The sequence below is a fragment of the Scomber japonicus genome, chromosome 10 (genome assembly GCF_027409825.1).
Source record: "Scomber japonicus isolate fScoJap1 chromosome 10, fScoJap1.pri, whole genome shotgun sequence".
Lineage (NCBI taxonomy): Eukaryota > Metazoa > Chordata > Actinopteri > Scombriformes > Scombridae > Scomber > Scomber japonicus.
The window spans coordinates 6,404,592-6,428,730 of record NC_070587.1 but is presented as its reverse complement, the minus strand read 5'-3'; the positions used below and the strand labels follow the sequence as shown (position 1 = coordinate 6,428,730).

The 24,139-nt window shown below is 39.5% G+C and overlaps 2 protein-coding genes across 2 annotated transcripts; both read right to left on the bottom strand.

Moving 5' to 3' along the window:
* Window positions 1-855: 855 nt before the first annotated feature.
* yrdc (yrdC N(6)-threonylcarbamoyltransferase domain containing) lies at window positions 856-6,223 on the bottom strand. The gene is made up of 6 exons (XM_053327961.1): window positions 6,022-6,223; window positions 3,631-3,826; window positions 2,806-2,920; window positions 2,505-2,624; window positions 2,164-2,294; window positions 856-1,322 (listed from the first exon to the last, which is right to left on the bottom strand). Exons 1-6 carry the CDS (start codon window positions 6,191-6,193, stop codon window positions 1,253-1,255), a joined length of 804 nt encoding a protein of 267 aa, XP_053183936.1. The 5' UTR covers window positions 6,194-6,223; the 3' UTR covers window positions 856-1,252.
* A 1,337-nt stretch (window positions 6,224-7,560) lies between these two features.
* Window positions 7,561-24,054, bottom strand: mtf1 (metal-regulatory transcription factor 1). Its single transcript, XM_053327946.1, has 11 exons — window positions 23,939-24,054; window positions 21,821-22,352; window positions 17,420-17,658; window positions 16,006-16,137; window positions 15,269-15,342; window positions 14,075-14,208; window positions 13,274-13,351; window positions 12,952-13,054; window positions 12,203-12,873; window positions 11,806-11,875; window positions 7,561-11,438 (listed from the first exon to the last, which is right to left on the bottom strand). Exons 2-11 carry the CDS (start codon window positions 22,286-22,288, stop codon window positions 10,948-10,950), a joined length of 2,460 nt encoding a protein of 819 aa, XP_053183921.1. The 5' UTR covers window positions 22,289-22,352; window positions 23,939-24,054; the 3' UTR covers window positions 7,561-10,947.
* Window positions 24,055-24,139: the final 85 nt, after the last annotated feature.

Sequence of the window (24,139 nt, the reverse complement as noted above, 5' to 3'; positions counted from 1 at the left end):
CAGGATAGCACTGCTCCACTCACATATTACCATCTTTCACTGATGTAAAAACAACCTGATTAGACGTTAAGTGTTTTTAAGGAAATGGTTAGCATTTGTTTTGGATTTGTGAATAAAAATGTACCACTGACAGAACACTCTGCTCTACAGATGTGTGTGTACTTAATTTAATTAAATCTGTTCAAATAAAAGCTACTTTAAGTAAGTCCTTTTTTTTTTTTTTTTTAAAAAGGACCAAAGTATGTTTCCTGGTATGTCTTTGGTTGATTTCCATGTGAAAGGCACTTCTTAATCTTATTCTGACTCTTGATTTCACACTCCATTAAGAATCAATGATAAGTGAAATCCAGACACACAGTGGGGAGCGGAGGGGGGCATCTCAAATTATTTCTGCATGAAGAAGTTTGAGGCTTTAATTTGGCTGCGCACAGGATGTACAGTCTTTCAAGTCAAGTTGACATCATGAGAAAAAACAAGATGCTCCAGTTTTTAACATGCAAGTGGGCAGATGACATTTACTCAGTACATCTACCGGCCCACTGTGCAAACCAACACAACTGAAGTGTCAAAGTATTTCTCAACTTGTAAATGTTTAAGCTACAATATTAACCAATACAATGAATTACATGTAGCTGATGCCCAACTAACGTATAAGATGCATGCTGTTTGCCTAATAGATATGCAGTTTAGATAAATAAAAGGGAATTCATTTATTTTCCAATCCAATAAAAATTCACAAAACAAATCCTTTTAAAGATTAAACAACATATTCACTCTGTTGGACATCATGACCGTTATAGAAATAAGTTCAAATAAAAAAGTCAAACCATTGAATTCCCAGTCAAGCCACATTGGTATGACAACGAGAAAAGTATATAGTTATATTTTTATGTGAAAAAAAAAAGAAAAAAATCCTGCTGACCTTGTTCCATGTTACTGAAATAAAAATAAGATGTGGCCTCGTAAGAAATCCCACAAAAAAAACCCATGATAACAATTACAGTAAGGCAGAAAATAACAGGAAAAAAATAAAAATAAGAAGGGTTCAAGACCTCACCGCAGCCATGAGTGGTAAGAGTCAAGTCATTCCTGAGTTCAAGATAAAACCATCTTGAATTTTCAGCATTTCATGGAAAACTAATTTTTCCACTGGAACATGAAAAGAGTTAATTTCTTTCCCCCCCGAAGGAGCCCCGGGTCAAAGCTGGTTGTGCGTCTCAGCGTGTGTTACGGAGTGTGGCAAGTTCGAAGGTCATTCTTTCCCCGAGTCCTCTGACAGTCCATATTTGTGTTGCAGCACATCAACCGTAGACGAAAGGGCACTGAAAAACAGAATTCATTCTCATTTCTCCTCTAATGTACAGAGTCATCTTCAGACCAAAGTGTGGGAGGGGGTGAGAGTCAGAAAGTACAAACACAAAAAGCAGTAAACCTTCACCATATGGTATTTTTTAATCACCATTGGCACCCGATCGTGGCAGACTCACACTCAAGTACTATGTGTAGTCATTTTTTGTGGTTGTGTGTGAAGGATATCTACATTTTATTCACTGGTTTAATATTCATAATCACAGAGGGGCTGCAGGTTACTCATCCTCATCTGTTTTAATGTAAGCATACTCATCTTAATCTGTTGGTAATTTTCTCAAAATATCATTTAATGTCTAAAATGTCAGAAAATAATGAAAAATGTTGATCAGTGTTTATAATAAAGAAAAAGTATTCACATTTAAGAAGCACAGGATACAAAAAAATAGCATTTTCTTTTCTTAGAAATGACTCAAAACTATTAATTGATGAATAAAATAGTTACTAATTGATTAATTAAACTATTGAAGCTCTAATGCTCTTCTTTCAGTAGAAGGTGCAGCACTGAACCAACAACACTTGCAGGTTCTTGATGTAGGCTGATCTTTTTCAGACATTAACCTGTATGGGATATAAATAGTGTAGCAGCTAAAAATATATATTTAAATTGTTCAATGTAAAATAAAAAACAGCTGACTCCATATTAGACCATCTTTCTGTTCTGTGCTCAAACTAACTTTTCCTACGCTAAAGTTGAGAGCTCATATAAAAACACTTTTGTGACCATTATTAGTTTGATTTCATTGAAAGCTAAACATAAAGTCAATGTAAAGGTCTTCCAGTAGAAACACTTACCAGCCAGGTCTGATGATGCGATATTTGTTGTGTACTGATAGGTCGACCACTGTTGACCCAAGGCGGCTCTGGTCTCCGATAGGCCCACCGTCCACTACCACTGATACTTTGGGCCAAAGATCTTTAAACTCCTTCAGGAGGAAAAACACAGCAGCGTTATCATCAGGTACAAATTTAATATATAAATATTGAAAAGGAGAAAAATATTCCCCTACTCTTGATTTTAGATTCGGACACAAGTAATTTAAAAATGAGGAAAAAGTACATTTCCTGTGTTGTGAATCTTCCAAAATCTCTCAGCATGTCCTATATTACTTCCTTCTTCGCGCGTGTACACTTACATTTACAGCCACAGTGCTACCGTGCGAGCTGATGTTAGCGCTGGTAAGTGCAAGAGGTTCCCCGCACATCTGGCAGAGACGCCTCATGAAGGCATGATCTGGGATACGGACGCCTACAAGCTGAGGGGCACAAAGCCATGTAAACAACAGATGTTCAATGTTCATTTATGACTCATTAAGAAAAAAACAACAACACAAAATAACCCATCTTATTATGCTCAGTGAGTCTTCAGTGGACAAGTCTGCTGTTTATTCATTGGTGTGTCATTTTAGTAGTATTCAGTTCAAAGAATGGACTTACTGAAGTAAAGGGGTTGAAATCTACGTTCAGTACTTCGGACCTTTCAAACACCAGTGTGACGGGACCAGGCAGCAGGTCACACAGCAGCTCCTTCTTCACCATCACCTTACAATACCTGTACATGGAAACAAAGACAAGTTGAGCTGTGTGTTTTTTTTTTTTTAAGTATATTTTTTGGGGGCCTTTTGCCTTTAATGTTTAGTAGAGAGAGAGAGACAGGAAACAGGAGGCAGAGAGGGGGCAATGACACGCAGGATAGGACCGCTCGGTACTGGATTTGAACCGGGGTCGCCTGCAGTGAGGACATGGGGCAGGTGCTCTACCCACTGAGCTCAACACCGCCACTGAGCTGTGTTTTTGATGCAACCACCGTCCATCAGTCTGCATTTACTCCTCTTTTTAAGTCAGTCATTTATATTCAAACATGGCTGCAGAAACATACAGAAATACATGATGTTATTTAGCAAATTAATGATCACCGAGGCATTTCTATGACACCAGGTACAGGTTTAACCCAGACAATCTCTTTTATATGGGACTCCACGGTATGACTGTTCACATCAGAAAGTTCAGAAAGAAATTAAAAACACTTATTTCAAAAAGGGGACTGACTCCAAAAACACATTTACCACTGATAGTTTAAATTATAAAACAATCAGCATCCAAAATGTGGCTCCAGTAGATAAAAACAGCCCGATCGTGTTCAAAGCACGTTGCTTACTTCTACACTGTTGAAGTGATCAATGGTGGAATATTCCTCTTAACTTAAGATCAAAGGTTATCCTCTAATTCTAGTGGCAAAAACACAAAGAACCACATACTTACTTATAGATATCCTGAATTTCTCCCACACAGATGGCCAGCGGTTTCTGCCCATTTCGCCCTTTGATGTTGTACGTCTTTCTGATGGCGTCAGAGTTCTGGGCCAGACATGCCAGACCGTAGATGGTGTCTGTGGGCACGGCAACAACATGGCCCTCCTTCAGAGCCTTCACGGTGCAACTCAGGATTTCAGCAGCATCTGCAGTTCCAAAACAGGGATGTTCCAAGAGGGGTTTATCCACACAAGTACATGATGCCTAAATACTGAGGGTAAAAACATGTGTGTGCTATTTTGTAATATTGTTACAGCTGAGTCGTGAATGGTGGATGGATTTTTGGGGTATTGAAAGGCTGCAGAGATAAACCAGCAGAGGTGGAAAGTAACAAGATGATGTGTGTATTTACAAGGCCTGGGGTGTCCAAGTTAAACACAGCTACTGAGTTCCAATGAGATCCAATGTCTTTGGAGATTGACCCATACAAGACTAAAGGTCAGAGCATATTTAGTCTTGTGATATCAGACAGTTGGTAATCTTGTGTACTGAAGTGTGGAGATTTCTAAGTGAACCTAAGGTGATGAAGAATGGCCACTAAAAAACCTACGTTCCTTACAGTTTGTCAAGGACACATCTTACTGAAAATGATGCTCTCCCTGCCTTTCTCCTCTGCAGTGAACTGCAGGTCACTGTCTCAATATGAAGGGCCACCCTAAAGACTTTGGACTGGTTCTGCATGCAATGCAGCTTTTTTTCCTTTTCTTTTTTCTTTAAACCACCCAGTTTTAACGATGAACCTGAAAGAATAGCCTCAGACTAGGAGCATAGCAAAGCATTAAAGCTGACCACAAATACATCAAAACCATACTTTCATTATTGGTACTTCATCGTAGGTCTGGGCAATTAATCGAAAAATAATCAAAACCAACATTTAGAAACTACTAATTACATGACAGTAAAGGTTACATATCTTTAAGGAATTTGAAAACTTGTCTCCAGTGATCATTTTAAACCAAACTATGATATTTTCATAGTTTTAATCAAGTGGGTTTTGTGCCTAAACTAGACATTAACTACTGTAATCTACAGATTACAAAGAGAATGTGAAATGAATGTTTAAGCTGCCAACTCACATCTGGCCAGATGAAAACTAGCCTTTGGATAGATTCTGGCATATTTACAGAAATGCTTATTTATAAACGCTGTCCCTGAAAAATAAACTAATAAAATGATGCTTACATATTAATGTATCAATGATGTGACAATCTGCAGGGCAGTGGTTCTCAAATTGGGGTCTGGCGACCCCTGGGGGTCCTTGAGGGTGATCCATGGGGTCCCCAGCAAAAAGTGAAATGATTTATTTTCCCTATAATTCCATTCATAAGTAACAGACTATAAAACTATTCTGGTGACGGGTTTTATACACTTTATTACAAACATCTCCAAAGCTATATTTTTATCAGATGGAGGACACTCAGTTTCGGGGTCATTGATGAGAAAAAGTTTGAGAACCACTGCCGTAGGAAGCCACTGCTTATGGTTTATCACTTGTCTTCATTTGCAGTCTCAAAATATTTCTTCCCATTTGAACCCATCAAACCACCTAATGTCACAGCCCAAAAAGTCTTATGTAGTAACATCATCATGACCTCATTTCCATCCTCTTTGGTTAAACAGCTGCCTGAATGTGAAGTACATTAACTTACTTTACAATTTACTGTTATGTAAATTCTGCATTTGTATGGATTTCATCTTTGAAATGTGAAATATATATCTGTCTGCAATCAATGAGGCAAGAAACTAAAATGATGATATGAAGTAGGCTGAAGCTGCAGCAAAAATCCCATCTGACATCAAACTATATCAAACTTACAATCTCCTGTATGATACAGGAGATTGTAAGTTTGATACAAGCTGTATCCTATCATACTAATGAGCCTTTCTAATCACACATTTTCAAATGTATTCAGAAAACTTGTTAAGTCTGCTTCATGTTGACAATTCCTCATTACAGCTGTTCAATACATTCACTCTGTTAATTGAAATACTTTTTAAATCACACTGGTCTTCAAAATCTGTCAAATCATAGGATATTTCTCTCATATTTTACACACCTTGTCAATACTTTCTGGGTTTAATTGAAATGTTTAAGACTCTCTACATGATTTGTACTGTTCACTATCATTCCTGAACTTGAGAGGCTTTCATTTAATAAACACACCTGTAAAGCGACATGTGGACAAAGTCATGGCTGATGTAACACTCCGCAATGTTCACGTGACGTTCCCGACAAATATCTTCAATGAGTCTATCCTGAGCGGCTTCAGTAAGCACATATTTTCAAAGCTCACAATGAATGAAAGGAAATAGGGGTGTTGTGTAGTGACTGGCAGCTGACCTGTGTGGTCCTCTTCCCGCAGAGACGGTCCATTGGAGGCCGGCTGCACCAAACGCAGCACTTTGGTTTTGAGCTCTTTACACATTTCTGCTCCGTGTCGACGAGCCGCGGCTGAACTGTGAGCTCCTCTGGACTTTAGTAACTCAACAGCGAGGCTACACACGGACTTCATACAACAGTGTCACTATAAACTGCGGATTTTGCGTCTCTCAGTCAAAGCAGCATGTTGTAGCCGGATAGAAATAACAGAAGACTTCCGGGTTACGCCCCAAAACAATGACGCCGACGTCTTAAAGGGCCAACAGCACGTTTGTTTCACGTGTCAAGAGAAACGAGTCCTGCTTTATTATACTTCATTACAAATAACTGCAGAAATGTCTCATAGTTTATTTCTAGTATAATCCTTCTTGATTTTTCTATGTAGAGATGTACCATTACTGTTTTTGGATCAGCTGTTCAAATACTTTAATTATAGCTTATATATACACACGCACTATTTGTATCAATTTGTCTAAATGTCATAATAAAATGACCACTATTTCAGATTGTCAAAAATGAAATGCTCTCGCCTATCTTCTAACAAAATTTGAATTGTACATTATCTTAACTGTTTAACTGTTATATTCTAATTTAGCTTTTGTTTTTCTCTGTTTCTTTTTTACCCATTAACCTTATAATATAGGAGAGTTCATTTCTTTTGTTGGTTAATATTACTATAGTTGTTCAATAATAATAATAATAATAATAATTAATAATCCTCCTCAAGGGCTATTATAGTATCTGGAAAAGTATCTTCTGACATTTCTTCAAACTATCCAACACATGTGAACTCACTAACACAAATGCTGTTATTGAATGTTACCTGCCTTCCCTCTTAATCACCTGCTCATTAGCAAAATCTGAATCACCTGTTTGCACATGATTAAAAACACAAAGGCACATAACTAACATGCAGTTTACAAGACAAGCATATCTGTAGTCATGGCCTCAGACATAGGTAACAAAACGCGTGCATATTTTCTGCATAACTACATTTTCAGTCTTTCTTATGGCCCCTATATGTTACAGATTGCCCAACAGAAACAGTGGTCCAGCAAAAAGAAGAGGGTATTCCTCCAGTTAAACAGGTCAGACACTATCTGCAGACAACACTGCTGATGTCTCTCTGCTCAAACTATCTGGTGACCAACATGCTCTGTCCTCTGCAGCTCCTTGAGGAGGTTGATGGCAGACTGGTGACCCTGTCTGAGAAGATAACCATGTGTGACAGGGTCCTGGAGGACTTGAAGGATCTGGGTAATCTAGTGGTGAGCTGCTGTTCCCTTCCTCAGACATGTGATTTGCTACAGATTGTGTAAATCCACCTTGGCTGTTTTTGTCCCACAGAGGAAATCTTTCCAGGATGTGCCCTTACCACAGCAGAAGTGACCAGAAGTGGAACAGTTTTTATTTTCATTTTAAATGTTAAATAAATGTAAGACTCACTCTTCTTTTTTTTTTCTGTGACAAGACTAAATTGAGCAGATGAAACATTTTCAGTGACAAGGATAAGGTTTTATTAGTATTATATTGCTCTCATTTCAGAAAGTTATTTATCATATTACTTTATACGAAACAAGCATAAGCAAACATTTTCACATTATACATTCTTTTAAAAAATACAAATCCTTAATTCCTTGCTCTTTGGGTGTCAAGACATCCCTTTGGAAGCATATAGTTTCCATTTTTTCTTTAAATATTGTCCATTTGGAAAAAAGTTGGAGATTGCAGAAATTCTGGATCTCAATTTCCAAAAACCACTCAACCTACTCATTTCATTCAAACGATCTGCTTCCAAACAAATGTCACCATCGTTGATTTGCTGACGCTACCGGCTCTGGTAAAACTTCAGGAAAAACAACCCAGGAACAAAAGTCCAAAAAAAACCAACACATTTCTCCGCTAACTGATTACAACAAATATCAGCAGCTGTTAAGATTGACTTTCATTGGTGAAGATGAGCCAACAAATTATCCACATGTCAAATATGAATGTAAAAGTCTGAGATGATAACATAAATGTAGCAAAGCCCAAATGAAACATTTTACTAATAAAGTGTAAAAACAAAGGAAAAGCTGCGTACGTTTGACCAAAAATAATTCTTAAAACAGAATCATTAACAAAATACTCCTTCAAAACAAAATCCAGTTGGTTTTAAACCAGTTACCTCAGAGGCAAAAAACAGCATGTAAAAGGAAAGCTGTGGTGCAACATTCATGGGGAAAAAATACTTGAACACATAACAGCCCGCGTTAACACCACTCCAAATGTAAAATATTGAATATTATGGAGAATGCTTAATGTGGATGCATTGGAAAGGCAACGTTTGCCACTGGAGTTCTGTATATAAGGTTGTAGCAGAAAATCATGTCAGAGGGAGGAGTAAATCTTTTAATTCTGGAGTCCGTATGTTTTCTCGTGAATGCCACACTTAAAAATTGCATAGTTGTGTTCACTGACAGTATGCATGTACGAAGATGTATGTTAATGTTGTATGAGCGTGACTCCTGGCAGTAATTCCACCTAAAGTACCTTAACAGGGAAATTATTACAAATAAAAAATGTTGCTATTCAATAGAGCCAATTTCAGATCTGGAGACACTCCTGATATCTGACTCTGCATATCTGGAATGGTTTTGAGCACATAATGTGTGACTGGAGCCTTTCACAACATAAATCACTGCCCATATGGCACCTGTGAATTAAGGGGAGGGGGGGGGGGGGGCTCCTCTTTAGCAAATTATGGCAAAAGAAACAAACAACTTAAGTTACAATTGACATGCATGTTGGTTTGGCTTGATCCTACACACTAGAACTACTATGTAAAATCACATCACCTGCATCAGTTATGTAGCTGATTATATTTTCTAGCAGTGGTGCATATCCATTAACAACTTTCCAAACGCTACAGCTGCAAAACAAAAACACATCTAGGAAAAATAATATTGTGTCAATGCTTTTGCCTCAATGTGATCTGCTGCTGGAAGTGATTGCCTGAGACTCAATGAAGATGAGTGTGTGGGCATGTCAACGGCACATCTGAAGGAGAGACTGTCAAGGCAAGGAGGCTCATAAAACAGGTATGTCATAAGGCCAAGTAGCTCTACACTCTAGTATACAGGGCTAATGCCATTGCGCTATTGTCATTGCATTGTGTCCCATGTGAAACAATACTGTTAAATTATACTCTGAGCAGGAGGCTATGTGTTACATATATTTTGTTATTACGGGGACTGTACAGAAGCCCAGCTGCTTGTAGAACTATTCAACTAAAACACGGCAAAAACTCAAAACTCTCCTGCATAAATGTGACTGCGGGAAGAAATGCAAGGGATAGGTGCATTCACTCCAAACTCTGCAAGTTAGTAATTCAATAGTCTATACAAAAATACAAATTCTAGAATAATCTACAAGTTTCTCAAAGATGTTTACACTAAAATGTACTCTATTTACACTGTCGCCAGGACACCATCTTTTAAATGCTACTTTACAGCAGTTGTATACAAAAAAAGTCTGTAGTGGTGCTGCACCTCAGCTAACAAGCTGTCAAATATTACTCACTTTACAAGTTAGTGTGCAATAAACTGGGAAGAGTGCAGCAAAACGTAGGGCTACTGCAAGTGTGGGGCATCTGGCAAGGAAACGCATGTCTGAGTAACAAATTAAGGGAACCAGGACCAGTTATGACTTGATGCATCCCTGAGAGGGTCACAACCCTATAAAACATGGGATGTTGACAGTAGTTCATTACTGTTTCATTGTGGACAATTTTTGCAAACAAGCAGATCCTAGAGGATAATTTGCTAAACTGTGCAGTCTTCTATAGGTGCCTCTTTTCTCAAACTTGAGCAAAACCCACTACGTTCTTAAAAAAGGGAACGCAATTCAGTAACATAAAAACAGCTCAACTAAAAATACAAGTGATTGGAATAAATTAATAAAAGATTTTTCTTTTACCGCTATCTTGAAGATAATAGCATTACCAGTATAATGAAAGGATCAAGCATTTAAATAAATTAACACGTACAATTTTAAATTAGCTTTAAGTTATAGGCAAGTTATTTGATGATATTGACTTAATTTCACAGGCAGATCTGATCACGTTCTTTTTTCAATTAGTAAATAACTGTCAAAAAGAAGCAGAAAATAATCATCACATCACATTTTCTCGACTAAACTAGTCTTCCTAGAAAAAAACAAAATATTGAGGAAATCAAGTCATATTATTTGACAGCCATATGAGGGTCTGGGTGTGCGACCCCTTTCAAATTTCTGCTGGGAGCTATACTTTGGAGCTATACTTTAAAGCTATAGCAAATTCCTCTCATATACAGTGCATTCTGGTCAGTTGCATACCAGCTTTAAGCATTTGTTAGGACCTGTAGTACAGTACAAAGATATACAGACACACTTTGTTTTCCTGCTCAGGTGTGTGACCTTCAAGCCAGGAAAATTAACCTTTTTAAGTTTTCAGTGCTTGGACAACACTCACTTGTTTCATTCGATCAATTCAGACTGGATATTATGGGTTTTTATATACAGTTTGATTATGTTTTAACAAAGGTTCCACTGCCTTTTCCCTGCGTTAATTAGCATTAACCTCGCTAAACCTCAATCAGCAAACTAATGCTGCCTCTAAAAACTTCAACTACTGCAAAGAGACTCTACAGCAAAAGTATTCATAGTTTGTATATATAGGTTGCACAATGCCATACAGAACAGAATGCACTGCAGGTACGGGGGGGTTCGATGCACACACTATATAGGGAAAAAGAAGAGGCGTCACCGTGGAGAATGACTCGAGATGTGGGTGGAATCGATGCCTGTGGATGAGTGGGTGCAACAGACTGACAGTGTGCCAGACTGGCAGCTCAGAAGGCAGCTCTTCTAAGGGTTGCCATCAGTGGCCATGTTGAAGTCATCAGCAACAAGCAGCAGAGCTTCGATGTTCGCAGCTGTCTCAGGGCTCTGCAGGGAGAGAAAGTCCGAGACGTCCATATTGGCTAACCCGTCAGACGAGGGGGGATTTGTGGCAGTGCTGCTCACTATTGTGGAGAAAGTCTGAACTGAGGAGGAGGAGGAGGAGGAGGAAGAAGATGGAGCGGCCTCCTGCCTCACTTCACCCACCTTGGAGGAAGACTCGGGGAGACAGCATGAGGGTGATGAGGGATTGTGTGGAGGCTCTGGGGGCTGCGGCCTCTGGGGGGGAGGGGGGACCTCTGAAGGTTGCTGCTGTAATGAGGCTGAAACGATGGAGGAGGCACTCTTTGAACTCTTGTCTTTAGCAGAGTCCCTGCAGGCACACTGGCACTGGCAGGATTCCTCCTGTTTGATGATGATGACTGGCAGGCTGAGGCCGATCTGTTGGACCGAGTTGCCTGAAAACAGAATTTAATCAAGTTTTCGAATTCACTGAAAAAACCCTAAAACAAACAGACTAAAGTGGCCTACAGTGACAGTCATGCTGTGCAGCACTTGATAAGTTTAGGCTGGTCACCTCTAAGTCATTTTGATGTCAGCCCAACAATACTTGTTCTCCTCTATAGCTCCTGAATGTTTTAAAAGTTACTGCTTTTATGTTATTAATTGTCAATTAATTATTAAACAATATAATGTGATACAATTTAAAAAGCTACAGCGGTATTTATATAATGAAAACTTGACTTTTTAATAAGACAAATATGTGATTTACACCCTTTTGGCCTATGTCTACAATATGATAATATTCTCTAAACATTAACTTACCAGCGTTTCCTCCCACTGGTATGGCTGTGGTGAAGAAAACCTTTTCCACTTTTGGAGCCCCTTGATGTTGCTGTGTACAAACATAGACCATCATAAATCAACCAAGATAAAATCATATGGTTGGTGTGTGTGGAGTAATATTGATAAAATAAAACATTCCTTTGCTTACTGCAAAATAAAAAAGTTGTCTTGCATGAATAGTTAGTAGCAAGCTGTTGTTGGCTAATCCTCTGATATAAACAAACTTAAAAAGAGGTGACAAAAATAATGAAATCCTTAGTTTCATGTATGTAGGAATGCATTAAATCTCTTCACAAACATCTCAAAGTCAAGACTAGTACACTATCTGTACAGGTCATCAGACTCCAGATAATTAAGCTGTGGGACCACTACTCACTGCTTGCTCTGGATTTTGCTGGCTGTTGGCAGCGCTGCTCAGGATCCACTGTAGGTTCTGGTCAGACATGACCAGGCTGGGCTGCAGCAGGTTCTGGGTTGGTGCTATAGTGATGGTGGCAGGGGCGGGAGCCAGACCAGGGCCAGAATTGGGAACAGGGTTATTGGCCAAAGGCACAGATTGAGCTACAGCTGCCAGAGCTTCTGTTGTGGTGGCTGCAACAACAGGCACAGCAGGAGTGCCTGTCGCTGCGGTGGTCAGTGCTGGAGCCACTGGAGGAGTACCGGCGATAGGTGGTGGTAGAGGATTGCTCTGAGTGGCATTATCCGGCTGCAAGAATGATGCGGATGGCAGTGCCACATAGTGCTGGGTGTTGGCATGGTTTGGCGCTTGGACAGAAGCCTGGGCAGGCACATCGGAGATCTGCTGGGGCCCTGCTAGTTGCATGAAAGGGGGTGGCTGTGTGGAGGTGACCGTAGCAGTGACCGAGGCAGGTGTGGAGGCCTGAGAGGAAGAGCTCTGACTGAGCTGGGAAGGAGCCTCCATGACTGAAGTTGTGTGGGAACAGCAAGATGAGGAGGTAGGATTGAGAGAGAAAGTGATAAGAGACGAGGCATCAGTCATTCCTGGCTGGGTAGAGGTCTCTAGGCTGAAGGCTTCAGCAAGGCTCTCTGAAGAGGGAAATAAAACTCTTAATGGACAGAAACATGAAATATAATTTAAGATCGCAGACTTTGAAACACTCTTACCATTGGGATGGGCATCATCTTGGCTGATACTATTTTCTGGACTCTGGAACATGAGTTCAAATATTTTCACAGGGGTCACATTGTTGAGGTCCAAATTCTGTGCCTGGAATAATTGTAAAATAAACACAAAATTTAGGGATACAATAAGTGACATCAAGACACTCTTGTTTGGCTACAAAATGTTAATACAGTGGAGCTTTAAGTATAACTTTAAGTATAACAGTTTCCTGTTAGCTGACGTCTTTACTGACTATCTTGGGAAATCTTTTACATGTTCTAGCCAACTCCTGTTTAACAAATATGAAGCAAAGGCCAGACTTACGTTATGGATGTTCTCGCGTAGATCTGAGTCTGTAGAGATGAGGCTTAAGTCACTGAGGCACAGCGAGTGATTTGCATCCTATAATTAAGAGATGAATTGGACTTAATTAAACTTGCCACTGCTATGGGATCAGGTGCGGAGTCATGTAAAGAAGTCAGATAAGCCAAAATGGGAAATAATGCGACACGTACTGTAAATGCGACAATTCATGCTTTACATAAAAGAGCAGCTGACTTCAAAGAGTCAATTGGCAGATAATTACATAGTTTTCATATAAGTTTGGACTGTCCCTTAGAATAATACATGCAAAACATTTATTTTGTTTGGCACTTTGATCCAAATCCACTTCTTTTAAATAAATACATTTAGCAAATGTTCCCATCATGGAGGTGTGCAGCTCTTTTTTTGGGCTAATATGCTCTCTAGAAAGCCTCTCATCTAATATTAAGACTTCTAGTGGTGTCTGTGTGCCATGACACACGTATGAGATGTGAAAATGTGTCACCAACACTGGTCATGTGACCACCAAACAAAGTGAACTGAAAGTGAACGTGCCATCATGGAACTTTTTGGGCTAACATGCTCTCTAGAAAGCCTCTCATCTAGTATTAAGACTTCTAGTGGCTACAGTGTGCCATGACACACAAAGTGAACTGAAAGTGAACGTGTCAAATAATTCCAGTAAACAATGTGACCGTGGTATCATATTGCTCCCAAGCTATGAACAGGAACAGGAACATGACCACTTTGCCAACAATGTGTGTCCAACACTTTGCTGCAAATTGCTGAACTGTGACTCACTTCAGAGAGCGGGTGGGTGAGGGTGACGCTGAAGGGCTGTCCTTTGTCGTGGCCCCGGATGTGACTCTTCAGACTGTACTGGCTGCTAAAGGTCTTCTCACAGCCATCACTGGGACAGTTGAATGGCTTCTCCCCTACAATACGATTAGAGACAGAGAGGGAAGTATACAGAAACAGGACAAAGGTAAGAGCTAATCGAGAAAAAAAAGACACCCAAGACAAGAGTTTCTGTGTTATTTAAACCTTTGAGGAAACAAACAAAGCAACAGTATTGCTGATATGCATAAAGTGAGTTCATGTTCTTACTCATTAAAACACAAATATTGCTCTTGTACATAATGTTACTATTATTTTTTTATTTCCAATTGTTTTTATTGCTTGTGTACTTATTTATTATTTATTGTACTTCATTCTTTTTTATTGATGCTCTTCTATTTTTGCTATCCACTTGCTTCTGCCATCATGGGACAATTAAAATGACAATTTAAAGTGGACCGTGCACTTTTATTTGATTGATTTACAGCGTGCACACACTTGAAACAGAAACAATCAGCTTAACCCCAGAATATTAAATTTCACATTTGTTTTCATCTAACAGGAGCTTCTACTGAATATCATTTATTTTAAAAAAGCTCCTTTCTCCTCCACTGCCACAGGAATAAGTTGTAGAGATTGATGTCTCTGTCTGATACTTAACTACATTCTTCAAATATACAATAAAAGGAGAATCGTCCAATTAAAAAAGAAAATCCATTAAAGAACCACATATTAAAAACCACATGAAAAGGAGTGAGTAGCGTGCTATCTATTCAGCAGCCATAGCTCCGTTGAGACAATCTCTCTGAATCTCTCTGAATGAAGCACTCAAGTTGCCCTTGAGCAAAGATTTCTGGCTCCAGCTGTCCGACTGGAAACTTCCAATTAGTGAAGTTATTTGTCCAATCAATGAGTGCACATGAACAGAGTGTTCTGTTAGATTTTCAATTACAGCTGTTCTAACTATATTTATGCATGACTTTTTGAAAGGAAGACACAGTGAATACAAACCACAAATCTATTTGTTTGGGTCATTCAAATGAACTCTGCATATGTGGGAGGCACCGGTTATCAATGCAATCAGTGTAAAGATGCAAATCAGGCCTACGTACAGCCGTGATAAATCAAGGTCACAGAACAGAAACAAAAACTATGTACCTGTATGTGTCCGTACATGGGTTTTCAGGTGATGACTCGCAGCAAAAGCTTTGCCGCAGCCATCGTGGTCACACCTTGGGACAAAAGACAGAAAAATTATGTCAGATATGAATTTCTAGAAGCAAAAAGACACTGATGCATTTTCAAGACAATAAAGTCATGCTTTTGTAGGAAGAGTAAGCACATTTGACTCATCATATACATACAGTACAGTTAAAAAATGTTTGGTTTGCTCCTTTTAATCCAAAATTGTAGATCTAAGCTCACTGCTTTTGCCTTGTAACTGCATGTTGAATGTGATATAGGCCATGTTTGACCAATCACAGATGATTTCCAAACTATAATAGTTTAGGCTTGCTCTTTGCTCATTGACATGTGTGTATGCTGTCTTCTTACTGTACAATAATAACTATTTAATCTTCAACCCAGCTGTGTTTTGTGTATTATTTCATGCTTGTGTTTAGTGTTTTCAGACAATTTCCACGACACAACTCACTACTAGTTTGGCCTTCAGTCTGACAAATATGGAGCTCACAAAAAACATGTACAAATAAATAATGTCATAATTTTAAAAAAGAAAAAAGAAAATTGCTAACTTGTATATTCCTCCAGTATTTGAGTGGACTGACAAACATTGAAACTGTCTTAAATAGCTGCCTGTAAGTACCAACTAGTATCATTGTTTCTTCATTTTCTGCTAGGAGTGGATTAAGCCTGGTATGATAATGAACGCTCACCGGAATGGCTTCTCCCCAGTGTGTGTGCGAATGTGCTTCCTCAGGTCGCTGAGAGTGGTAAAGTACTTTGTGCATCCCTCCGATTCACAGTTGAACGTCTTGCCTGTGTGAAGTCTCTGGTGTGCTTTTAGTCTGCGGAGGCAGTCAAGCGTGTTTCATTAAACCACAACAGGAAAGAAACAAACTAAGCAAACAGCCACACTAAAATGTCATATGTTGATTCCTGTTACACTTAATAAGAATGCCTGGAAAGCATGCGAAAGACTCTAGTTTACTAGAATCTAGTAAACGACAACAATAATCACAGAAAAAAAACAATGAAGACAGCACACATACAGCAAGTCTCAGGGGTGGTCTTATAAGATCCAGTAGTTTGGGTGGCACTGAATATGTAAAAGAAAATTCATCTTATTAAAAATTGAATTCACCCGTGTGTGGCATCAGCTGGCTGCCTTGACTAACAGCATCTGACAGGGAGTTGAAGGTTAACTTTTTAGTCCAACCACCAAATGGCTACTAAATGTTCAAATTGTACCCATCACTCAATAGACTACTTTTATTTTTTGGCAAGTTAGTGAAGCAAATCTACCTGAAACTTGCACATTTTACCTGCATTTGGCTGGTGGCTGATGCTAATTTTGAGCCCTGAACTGGACCAATATAGTCCACATCTGAAGTGGACTTCATGGGATCCCAAAAAAATCTAAATAGTGAAAGCACTACAAAGCAAAACCACGTATGAAGTTTCAGAGTCTAGTTGGTATTTTTTGGCATGTGTAACTGTAGTATATTTTAACAGCTCCCAGAGAGCCAGCAGAGTGGTTTCACGGTTATTTGTCACAGCTGACACACTTTATCAAAACATCCATTGTGTCACTTCTTGCCTTCTCTAAAAACTAGGGAAATATAAAACTGTACAAATGCACATGTTGTTCTGCAGTTTTGATCTCAGACAGCAGATTTATAGGCTACAAGGACAAAATACTCAGAAATACTAACTTCAGTCAGAGAAACATTTACACCCAACACACAGTAAACCTCTATAAAAAGCAAAATGTTGTATTTTAATTCTACTTAAACAATTAATTTGTGGGTGTTCTCTTTATTGCATTGGATCAAAGTCAAAGTCAGTTGGGCCACTCGCTCTGGCTGGATCTGCCAAATAACTGACGTTATATAATGACACTATCTAATCTTATTTACTTATACTACAGCTTCTAAACCGTTTCTAGTCTCCTTTTTAAGTGACCACATTTCCCAATCTCAAGGACGACAAACTGGACCCTGCTAAATAAACAGAACCTACATTGATGAGAAATGACCTGAACTTGCGTTATAGTGCCCACAGCTTTGGAACAACAGCACAATGAGGAGAAATTAAGCACAAATACAACAAAACTGTGTGCAGGCCCACCTGTACAGGGTGTTAAAGGCCTTCTCACAGCCTTGCACGTCACACTCAAACGGCTTCTCCTTGGTGTGTACACGGACGTGGATCTTGAGGCTGTAAGAGGTGAGGAAGGCCTTTCCGCAGCCCTGCTGATTACACACAAATGTGTATTCACCCCGGTGGGTCTTCTGGTGTGTTCGCAGGTTTCCCGCCGTGCTGTACGTCCTTGTGCAGCCTTCGAACATGCACTGGTAGCGCTTCACCTGATAGAGGAACATTAAGAAGAAGAGGGGAGAGAAAAGGGGGTAAAAAGTGAGTGTCTGGAAGATGCGAAGATTGGATTCATCTGTAGTGAAAAAAAAATCATCCTGAGGCTACGGAAAAGATATAATCACCTTGTGTAACGATCAATTAATCAAAGTCTTTACTGAGTATTTCAAAAACAAGGGAGGGAATAATTTGATTTAATTCAGCTCAGCAATAACCAGTGCTGCCATATAATGTAGTGACTTAGAAAGTGTGACCTTTCAGAGGGGGACTTGAACTCAATGACTCAGCCACCCGTCAGCACATGAAACGGGTGAGCACAAAGGACAACGAGGATGACTAATGCAATACATCCCATCCTATTCCATTTCACAGCAGCGATCTCCATTGCAGACTGGCAGCCTCCTGCTCTCTTCTCACACAAAAGCCGCAGGGCGATGTGAATAAAAGCAGTCCTTTCTCTTTTTAGAAAAATGCTCTCCATCTTGTCTTTGAACACAAAGCCAAGATGAAGAAGCTTGTGGTCGACCCCTCGACATGAGAATCTCCTCCGTCAGCTTACATTATTCCTTTAAGTTACAGCCCACCCTGCACTCTGAGTGTCCTCTTAGAGATGTAGTAAGTACTAATTTCCCATCATGACATTCCCATACTGGTGACTATTAATATAAAAAAGTGCATGTTTAACCCTCTCTTTGCGTACTCCAGCTTCCTCCCACAAACCAGAAACATGCAGGTTCAGCTAATTGGTGACTCTTTATTGCCTGAAGGTGGGAATGTGAGTGTGAATGGTTGGCTGTCTGTATACTACATGTGATTGACTGGTGACCTGTCCAGGGTGACCTTTCTGCCTCTCACCCAATGTCAGCTGAGTTTGGCTCCAGCACCCCCACGACCCTCTGGAGGATAAGAGGTAAAGAAAATGAATAAATTAATGTTTAATTCTGACCAATTAGGTGCAGTAATGACAGAATGTTGTCTTGTAATTATCATTTTACAAAAAGTAATAAACTAACCTCGAATTTTCCAAGACTTTTAAAGGTCAGAAAAATCAGTTTTGAGAATTTTGGCCAAAACGGCAGCACAATTTGCATAAAGCTAACAGTTTTAATAAATGGCAAAATAGCCCGACTTTTAAAAATTGAAGTCAATTTTGACCTGGGAGGACAACGAGCGTTAACTCAAAAATGAGAAATAATTTAATTTGAATGAGGTGTATTGACTATAATTGCCATTATAATTGGTAATAAGTTGGAAAGATCTAACACAGAATTGGGTGATAATATATGCCTTATGCTTTATCAACAGTCAAACCAGGGGGACAAACGTTGCATTGTCGGTGGATATGAAGACAACACGAGAGTCAAAAAAAAAAAAAACTGCTGAAAGTTAATGGTAAAAAAACCTCAAGTTTCAACATGACATTAACACTTTGTCCGTTGGGAAAACAACTGATGTCTCAGTAAAAACACTAAAATGTTTCACGTAACGCTGCAGTCTCCATGCTTCATTTTAGAACAGATGCTCTCGACACGCTCTCATAACGTTTTCAATTACACCGTGAAAATGACAGCTGATATAAAGCTGATTACACTTCCTTTCACTCTAGCTGGCAAACACTAATTTGAGTGATGGGTAGTCTGAAGCCATTCCTTTTGATTTTAAGCGTGTGGGAGAGCTCATTTGTTAAGCAAACATCCATGCACCCACCCCACCCCGCACGGGAAGCCTGCTAAAGCTTGTAGCTCAGTACGTTATTCATCTCCCACACCCTCGTGACTCTTCTCCGCCATCAGTTCGATCATTGTGAGAGGGCATTGTATGCTTCGGTCTCCCACACGCATAGTGGAAAAAGACTGCTGCGTTACAAAATAAATATTTATGCAAGAGTATTTACAGCGAGTTCTCGATGCTGCTCGTCTGTGATTTTTCCTGACACTTGTTGAACGGGAGGAATTTTCTGTCTTGATCACAGGAAGTAGCCTCTCTTGGTTGTTCTCTGTTATTCACTTTTCAAATGCAGGGTTGCTCTTTTTTTTCTATTTGAGTTTATCTGGCTGTTTTGGATGTTCACAACCTCATTGCATTCCTATTCACTGCCACAATCTACTCAACATGCTGTGATTTCATTTAAAGGTTCCACAGATTTTCCACAATGTCTCTCATTTTCTAATGTGTGAACTTCTGTTTAGTGTAATGTAAGTGAGCTGTTTAGTTTATTGTCCTCTTGGAAATTCATTCTTTGCCTTTTACTCTCAAGCTTGGGTTAAAAATTAATTCTTACTAAGAAGCGGATGTTATACATCACCAACAATTGACTGGCCCTTTCCTTGTGACTCATAGGAACAGTGTTGCGAAATGCTGTTGCAGTCTTTTTGAAAATTTTAACTATTTTGTCCAGTTTGTTATTACTTACAGACAAGAAAAAAGTACAAGGTATTAAAAGATGGAACCCACTACAATTTCATAATAAAAAGAAATCCAGTATGTCTCTTTTACTGTCCAGTATGTATTTATGCACAACTAAAACAATCTTCTTCATTTTTACATAGTTCTTGTTTTTCTTGTTTGTGTCTGTTGGGTCCACAATTTAAAAAAAGTTATTAGAGATATAAGATCAATGTATTTTTACTCAGTAGGACCAGGTGTTTGTTAAAAGTAAAATTTAGGCTGGGAAAGATGTCAAATATAGGAGGGGGTTCTGAGTAGTGAAAGAGGTGTATGGGCCTTAATTCCACTGAATGGTACTCGACACTACTCTCCTTTTTTTGGTTTCCCAATGGGCAAAAGTTGTGGATAGTACCTGCCTGGTACTTTTTTAGTCACTGCAGTCAGGGTTTTTTAAAATTAGGGAAGCAAAAACAAAGCCTAACTTCACTTTATCAAATGAGGATAAATGTCGCCCCTTATCTTAAATTGATGCGACAGTACTGCATTTTATTATGAATGAAGCGGTACATAGGTTAAAGCAGTCGTGCTAGGTGTGTCTGACCAATCACATACGATCATCCCTGCAAAGCCCGTCCCCCTTGAGGAGGTAATATCTGCTGTAGGAAATGAAATCCAGAAAAGTAAAGTGAGTAGAGTCAGTGCCATGTAGTGGAAACACAGCTTTAAGAACCTTTTGAGGGACTCTGTTTCTCTACTTGCGTTTTCCACCAAAGGGTCGAAGATGGAGAGAACATATCCAGTGAATAAGAGAAATTAAATATTATTTTCTGATCGTTTCACAGCAGTTAAGTTCTTAATCACAAATAAATAACCATCAAACACTCAACAGATGATTTACTGTGGAGACAGACGCTTTGTTTAATTTTCCTCCACTGCATTTCTGCTTTTCGTTCACTCATTACATCCAACTAATGCAACAGTTAATACAAAGAACAGCTAGACAAATGCTGTGCTGTTTCAAGCATGGCAGTATTTTTGTAATTCCTCCTGGGTTTACATTTGCACCTTTTTCTACCTGGTTCCTCAGAGGTGGTGGAAACACAAACAGGACGGGACAACAGAGACTTAAAGTTCCAAGTTTAGTTCCTGAGATTAGTTCCTCTGGGTCCAAAGTACTTGTAACTTTTGGTCAAAACAGGGCTTTTGTAAAGCACTGAGTGAAAAAGTTGTGAAAGCACGTTGACATTAGCAACAGACATGAGCTGAACTATTTGCAGTGAGGTGGGAACTTCACTGCAAATAGTTCAGCTCCAGGCGAAATGACCAGAGCCAAGCAGGAAGGACAGCTTGCCTCCAAAGACCTTCCAGCATGTAAACATAACTGCAGTCATATTACACTTGTTAAAACTGTTTGAGAGCTGTACATATGTAAGATATGCGTATTTCTGATGTGCTGTTGATGAGCAATTAGCCGGGATGACAAAGACAAACTAAATCAATTACTTCCATAACAATAGTTCACCACATTCTACTGAAATGACGCCCATCTGCAGTAACTGGTATGTGTAATGATCGTAACACATTATGTTCAACTGGGTAAAACCACAAAGCCGAGATGCAAAAGAGAACTGAAATCACTGTGGACCTGTATTCATGCAGAACTTTTGAAATATATGGTCATTTTTTAGAGGTAGGAAAGAAAGATGGCAAGTATGTGGCTGCTGTGTATCCTTTACGTTTGGAGGAGATGCTTTTATTTACGCTTACCTCTCTCTGCTTGGTCTCTGGACACTCAGAGTGCAGGGTGAGGGTGGCACCCTCAATGTTGCGCGGCATTGGGGTAGAGCCTGGATTAATTGTGAACTGGATCTGATCTGGAGAAATCGTGTGGTGAACATAACCCTGTGACATGCCATCAGGGTCGGACATAAAGACCAGAGAGCCCTCCTCCTCATCTCCATCTCCTTCCCCTTCAGTTAGGAAGGTAACTCCATCTTCGTCCCCTCCGCAGTGACCCTCCTCCTCGCCCTCCTCATCCAACCGAATGGGGTCCCGCTCAATGAGGACTGTGGTGCGGTCATACACCCGACCGGAAGACGATGCAGGCTCAGCGATCAGGCGGTCGTCTTTGTCAAAGTGGATCTTGTCTTCTTCCTCCTCATCGTCCCGCCCCAGGGGATCCACCTCTACCTCAAAGTACATGGACGCCTCCGTACGAGGGCCATTCTCGCTCATGGTCCCTGGTGCCTCTCCTTCCTTCACAAGGAGGACTGCACACTCACACTGTTAACAATACAACCTGAAAAATAAAAAGCACATTCTTCTTACATAGTGGAAAGTACTGGGTGGCAGTCTTCCCAAGTTCAGTATTTACCAATGGGTTATCAAGAGTCAGCCAGCCCTGAGATCTGATTAAAAAAAATAGTGGTGTAGCTGTAATATCTCTTGTGAGGATACATCCAATATAAAGCAATGATGAGTATAATATTTATATCCTGTAATGAAATGCATCAAAATTAGTAGAATAAGCAGCACAGAAATAAAGAATATCTCAAAATCAATCACAGACATGACTGTTGATTGCACAATGGATGTCATGTTGCCAACAGTGAAACATGCTTTATTTGAAGAAACCAATGCTTATCTTTACTTATTGTACCAGCTTTTCCACACGATTAAAAACATAAGACTGCTACTCAACCAAATTCTCAGTTTTTATAAGAATGAACAACTTAAATGTCGCTACAATTACACTGAGTGAATGACTGATTTAAGACATAACCTCACATGACATGGACAGTAAGTGAGTGAGTGAGTGAGTGAGTAAGTAATTTGCCCTCAAGACAAAATAAAGCCATATTGCCTAGTTAAAAGCGAGCACAGCATGGAGGGTAAGAGACATTTAATGTTTCTAGAAATTACCATTGTCATCTTACAGGCCTGTTCTGACAGACATCAAAGTACTCACGACTGGCTACGTCTTAAAAAAGAGGCTCTTATTCAATATTAAATGCAGTAGCTTACCCATAGAGCAAACGCGCGTATGACAACAAGAAGGCTTACATATTAGCACCAGAAAGTCGCCGATGAATAGGACTAAATAGCTCTGCTTTGATGGGGAAATAAGGTCTGATTTCGATGACATAAGTCACGAGACAGCTGAGGCTAAAACTCAATAAACACATATATATAATGATTTCCAACCAACTACATAAAAACAATATATATCAAGCTTTCTGAAACGTTATGAGTGACACATGAAAGATGTCACATTCACACCATAGCCTCAGTTAACTTTTTAATTTTTTTTGGGGATACTCGACACGGCTGGTTAGCTAGCGTTTACAAACACAGGTTGGCCTGGCACACACGCTGGGATTGACTCCCCCATCACACTGACAATGCAATAACTCTACACTAATGTCATGATAGCTGGCTCTGTAGATAAAATCACTGCCATGTTATCTCAAAGAGGTAACGTAAAGCCTCAAAGAGATATCGCTAGCTAGCTGCTACAAACACACATATATAAAGCGGTGATGAATGCTTTAAAAAAATAAAAAATACATCGCTATTCTCATTTGTTAACAGCTGTGTGGCTTGGCTGTGAATTCAACATCGCAGTAACCCTTTTGTCTTTATAGCTAGGTGGCTACAGCTAAGTGAATTACCACTTATTTCTCTGCACATGCATATATAGCATAGTTTAGCTCATAGCTTAGCTCGGGGTTGCTAGCTGGTAACGCAGCCAGTTTACTGTCGACAGCTGACATTACACATCTTCAGTGCAAGAACGACAACAAGTTTCTTCTAACCTGGTGATGAACTGGCATGCTAACTCTAAAGTGAATCAACTAAAAGCAGATGACATTAAAATATATTTACCTGTGTAAAAATGTTTAGTCCTATCTCTCTCTGAAGCACTTTCTTCCTATCCCCTCCCTGGTACACCATACGTCACAGCTCTCACTAATGAATTCTGGGAAATGAAGTATAATAACTAACTAATTTAAATTTAAAAATACTTTTTCCCCTAAACATATATCTCCTTTTAAAATCGTGGCTGTTAAAGCAGAACATGTGATT

Bases quoted from the DNA above. Each gene is read 5' to 3' on its own strand.
- yrdc (XM_053327961.1), bottom strand. From the start codon at position 6,193: ATGAAGTCCGTGTGTAGCCTCGCTGTTGAGTTACTAAAGTCCAGAGGA. The intron at 2,625-2,805 runs GTAAGTCCATTC...TGTGCCCCTCAG, and splicing joins ATTTCAACCCCTTTACTTCA to CTTGTAGGCGTCCGTATCCC. The intron at 2,295-2,504 runs GTAAGTGTACAC...TTCCTCCTGAAG, and splicing joins GTAGCACTGTGGCTGTAAAT to GAGTTTAAAGATCTTTGGCC.
- mtf1 (XM_053327946.1), bottom strand. From the start codon at position 22,288: ATGAGCGAGAATGGCCCTCGTACGGAGGCGTCCATGTACTTTGAGGTA. The intron at 15,343-16,005 runs GTGAGCGTTCAT...TTTTGTCCCAAG, and splicing joins ACTGGGGAGAAGCCATTCCG to GTGTGACCACGATGGCTGCG. The intron at 13,352-14,074 runs GTGAGTCACAGT...TCTTAATTATAG, and splicing joins TCACCCACCCGCTCTCTGAA to GATGCAAATCACTCGCTGTG.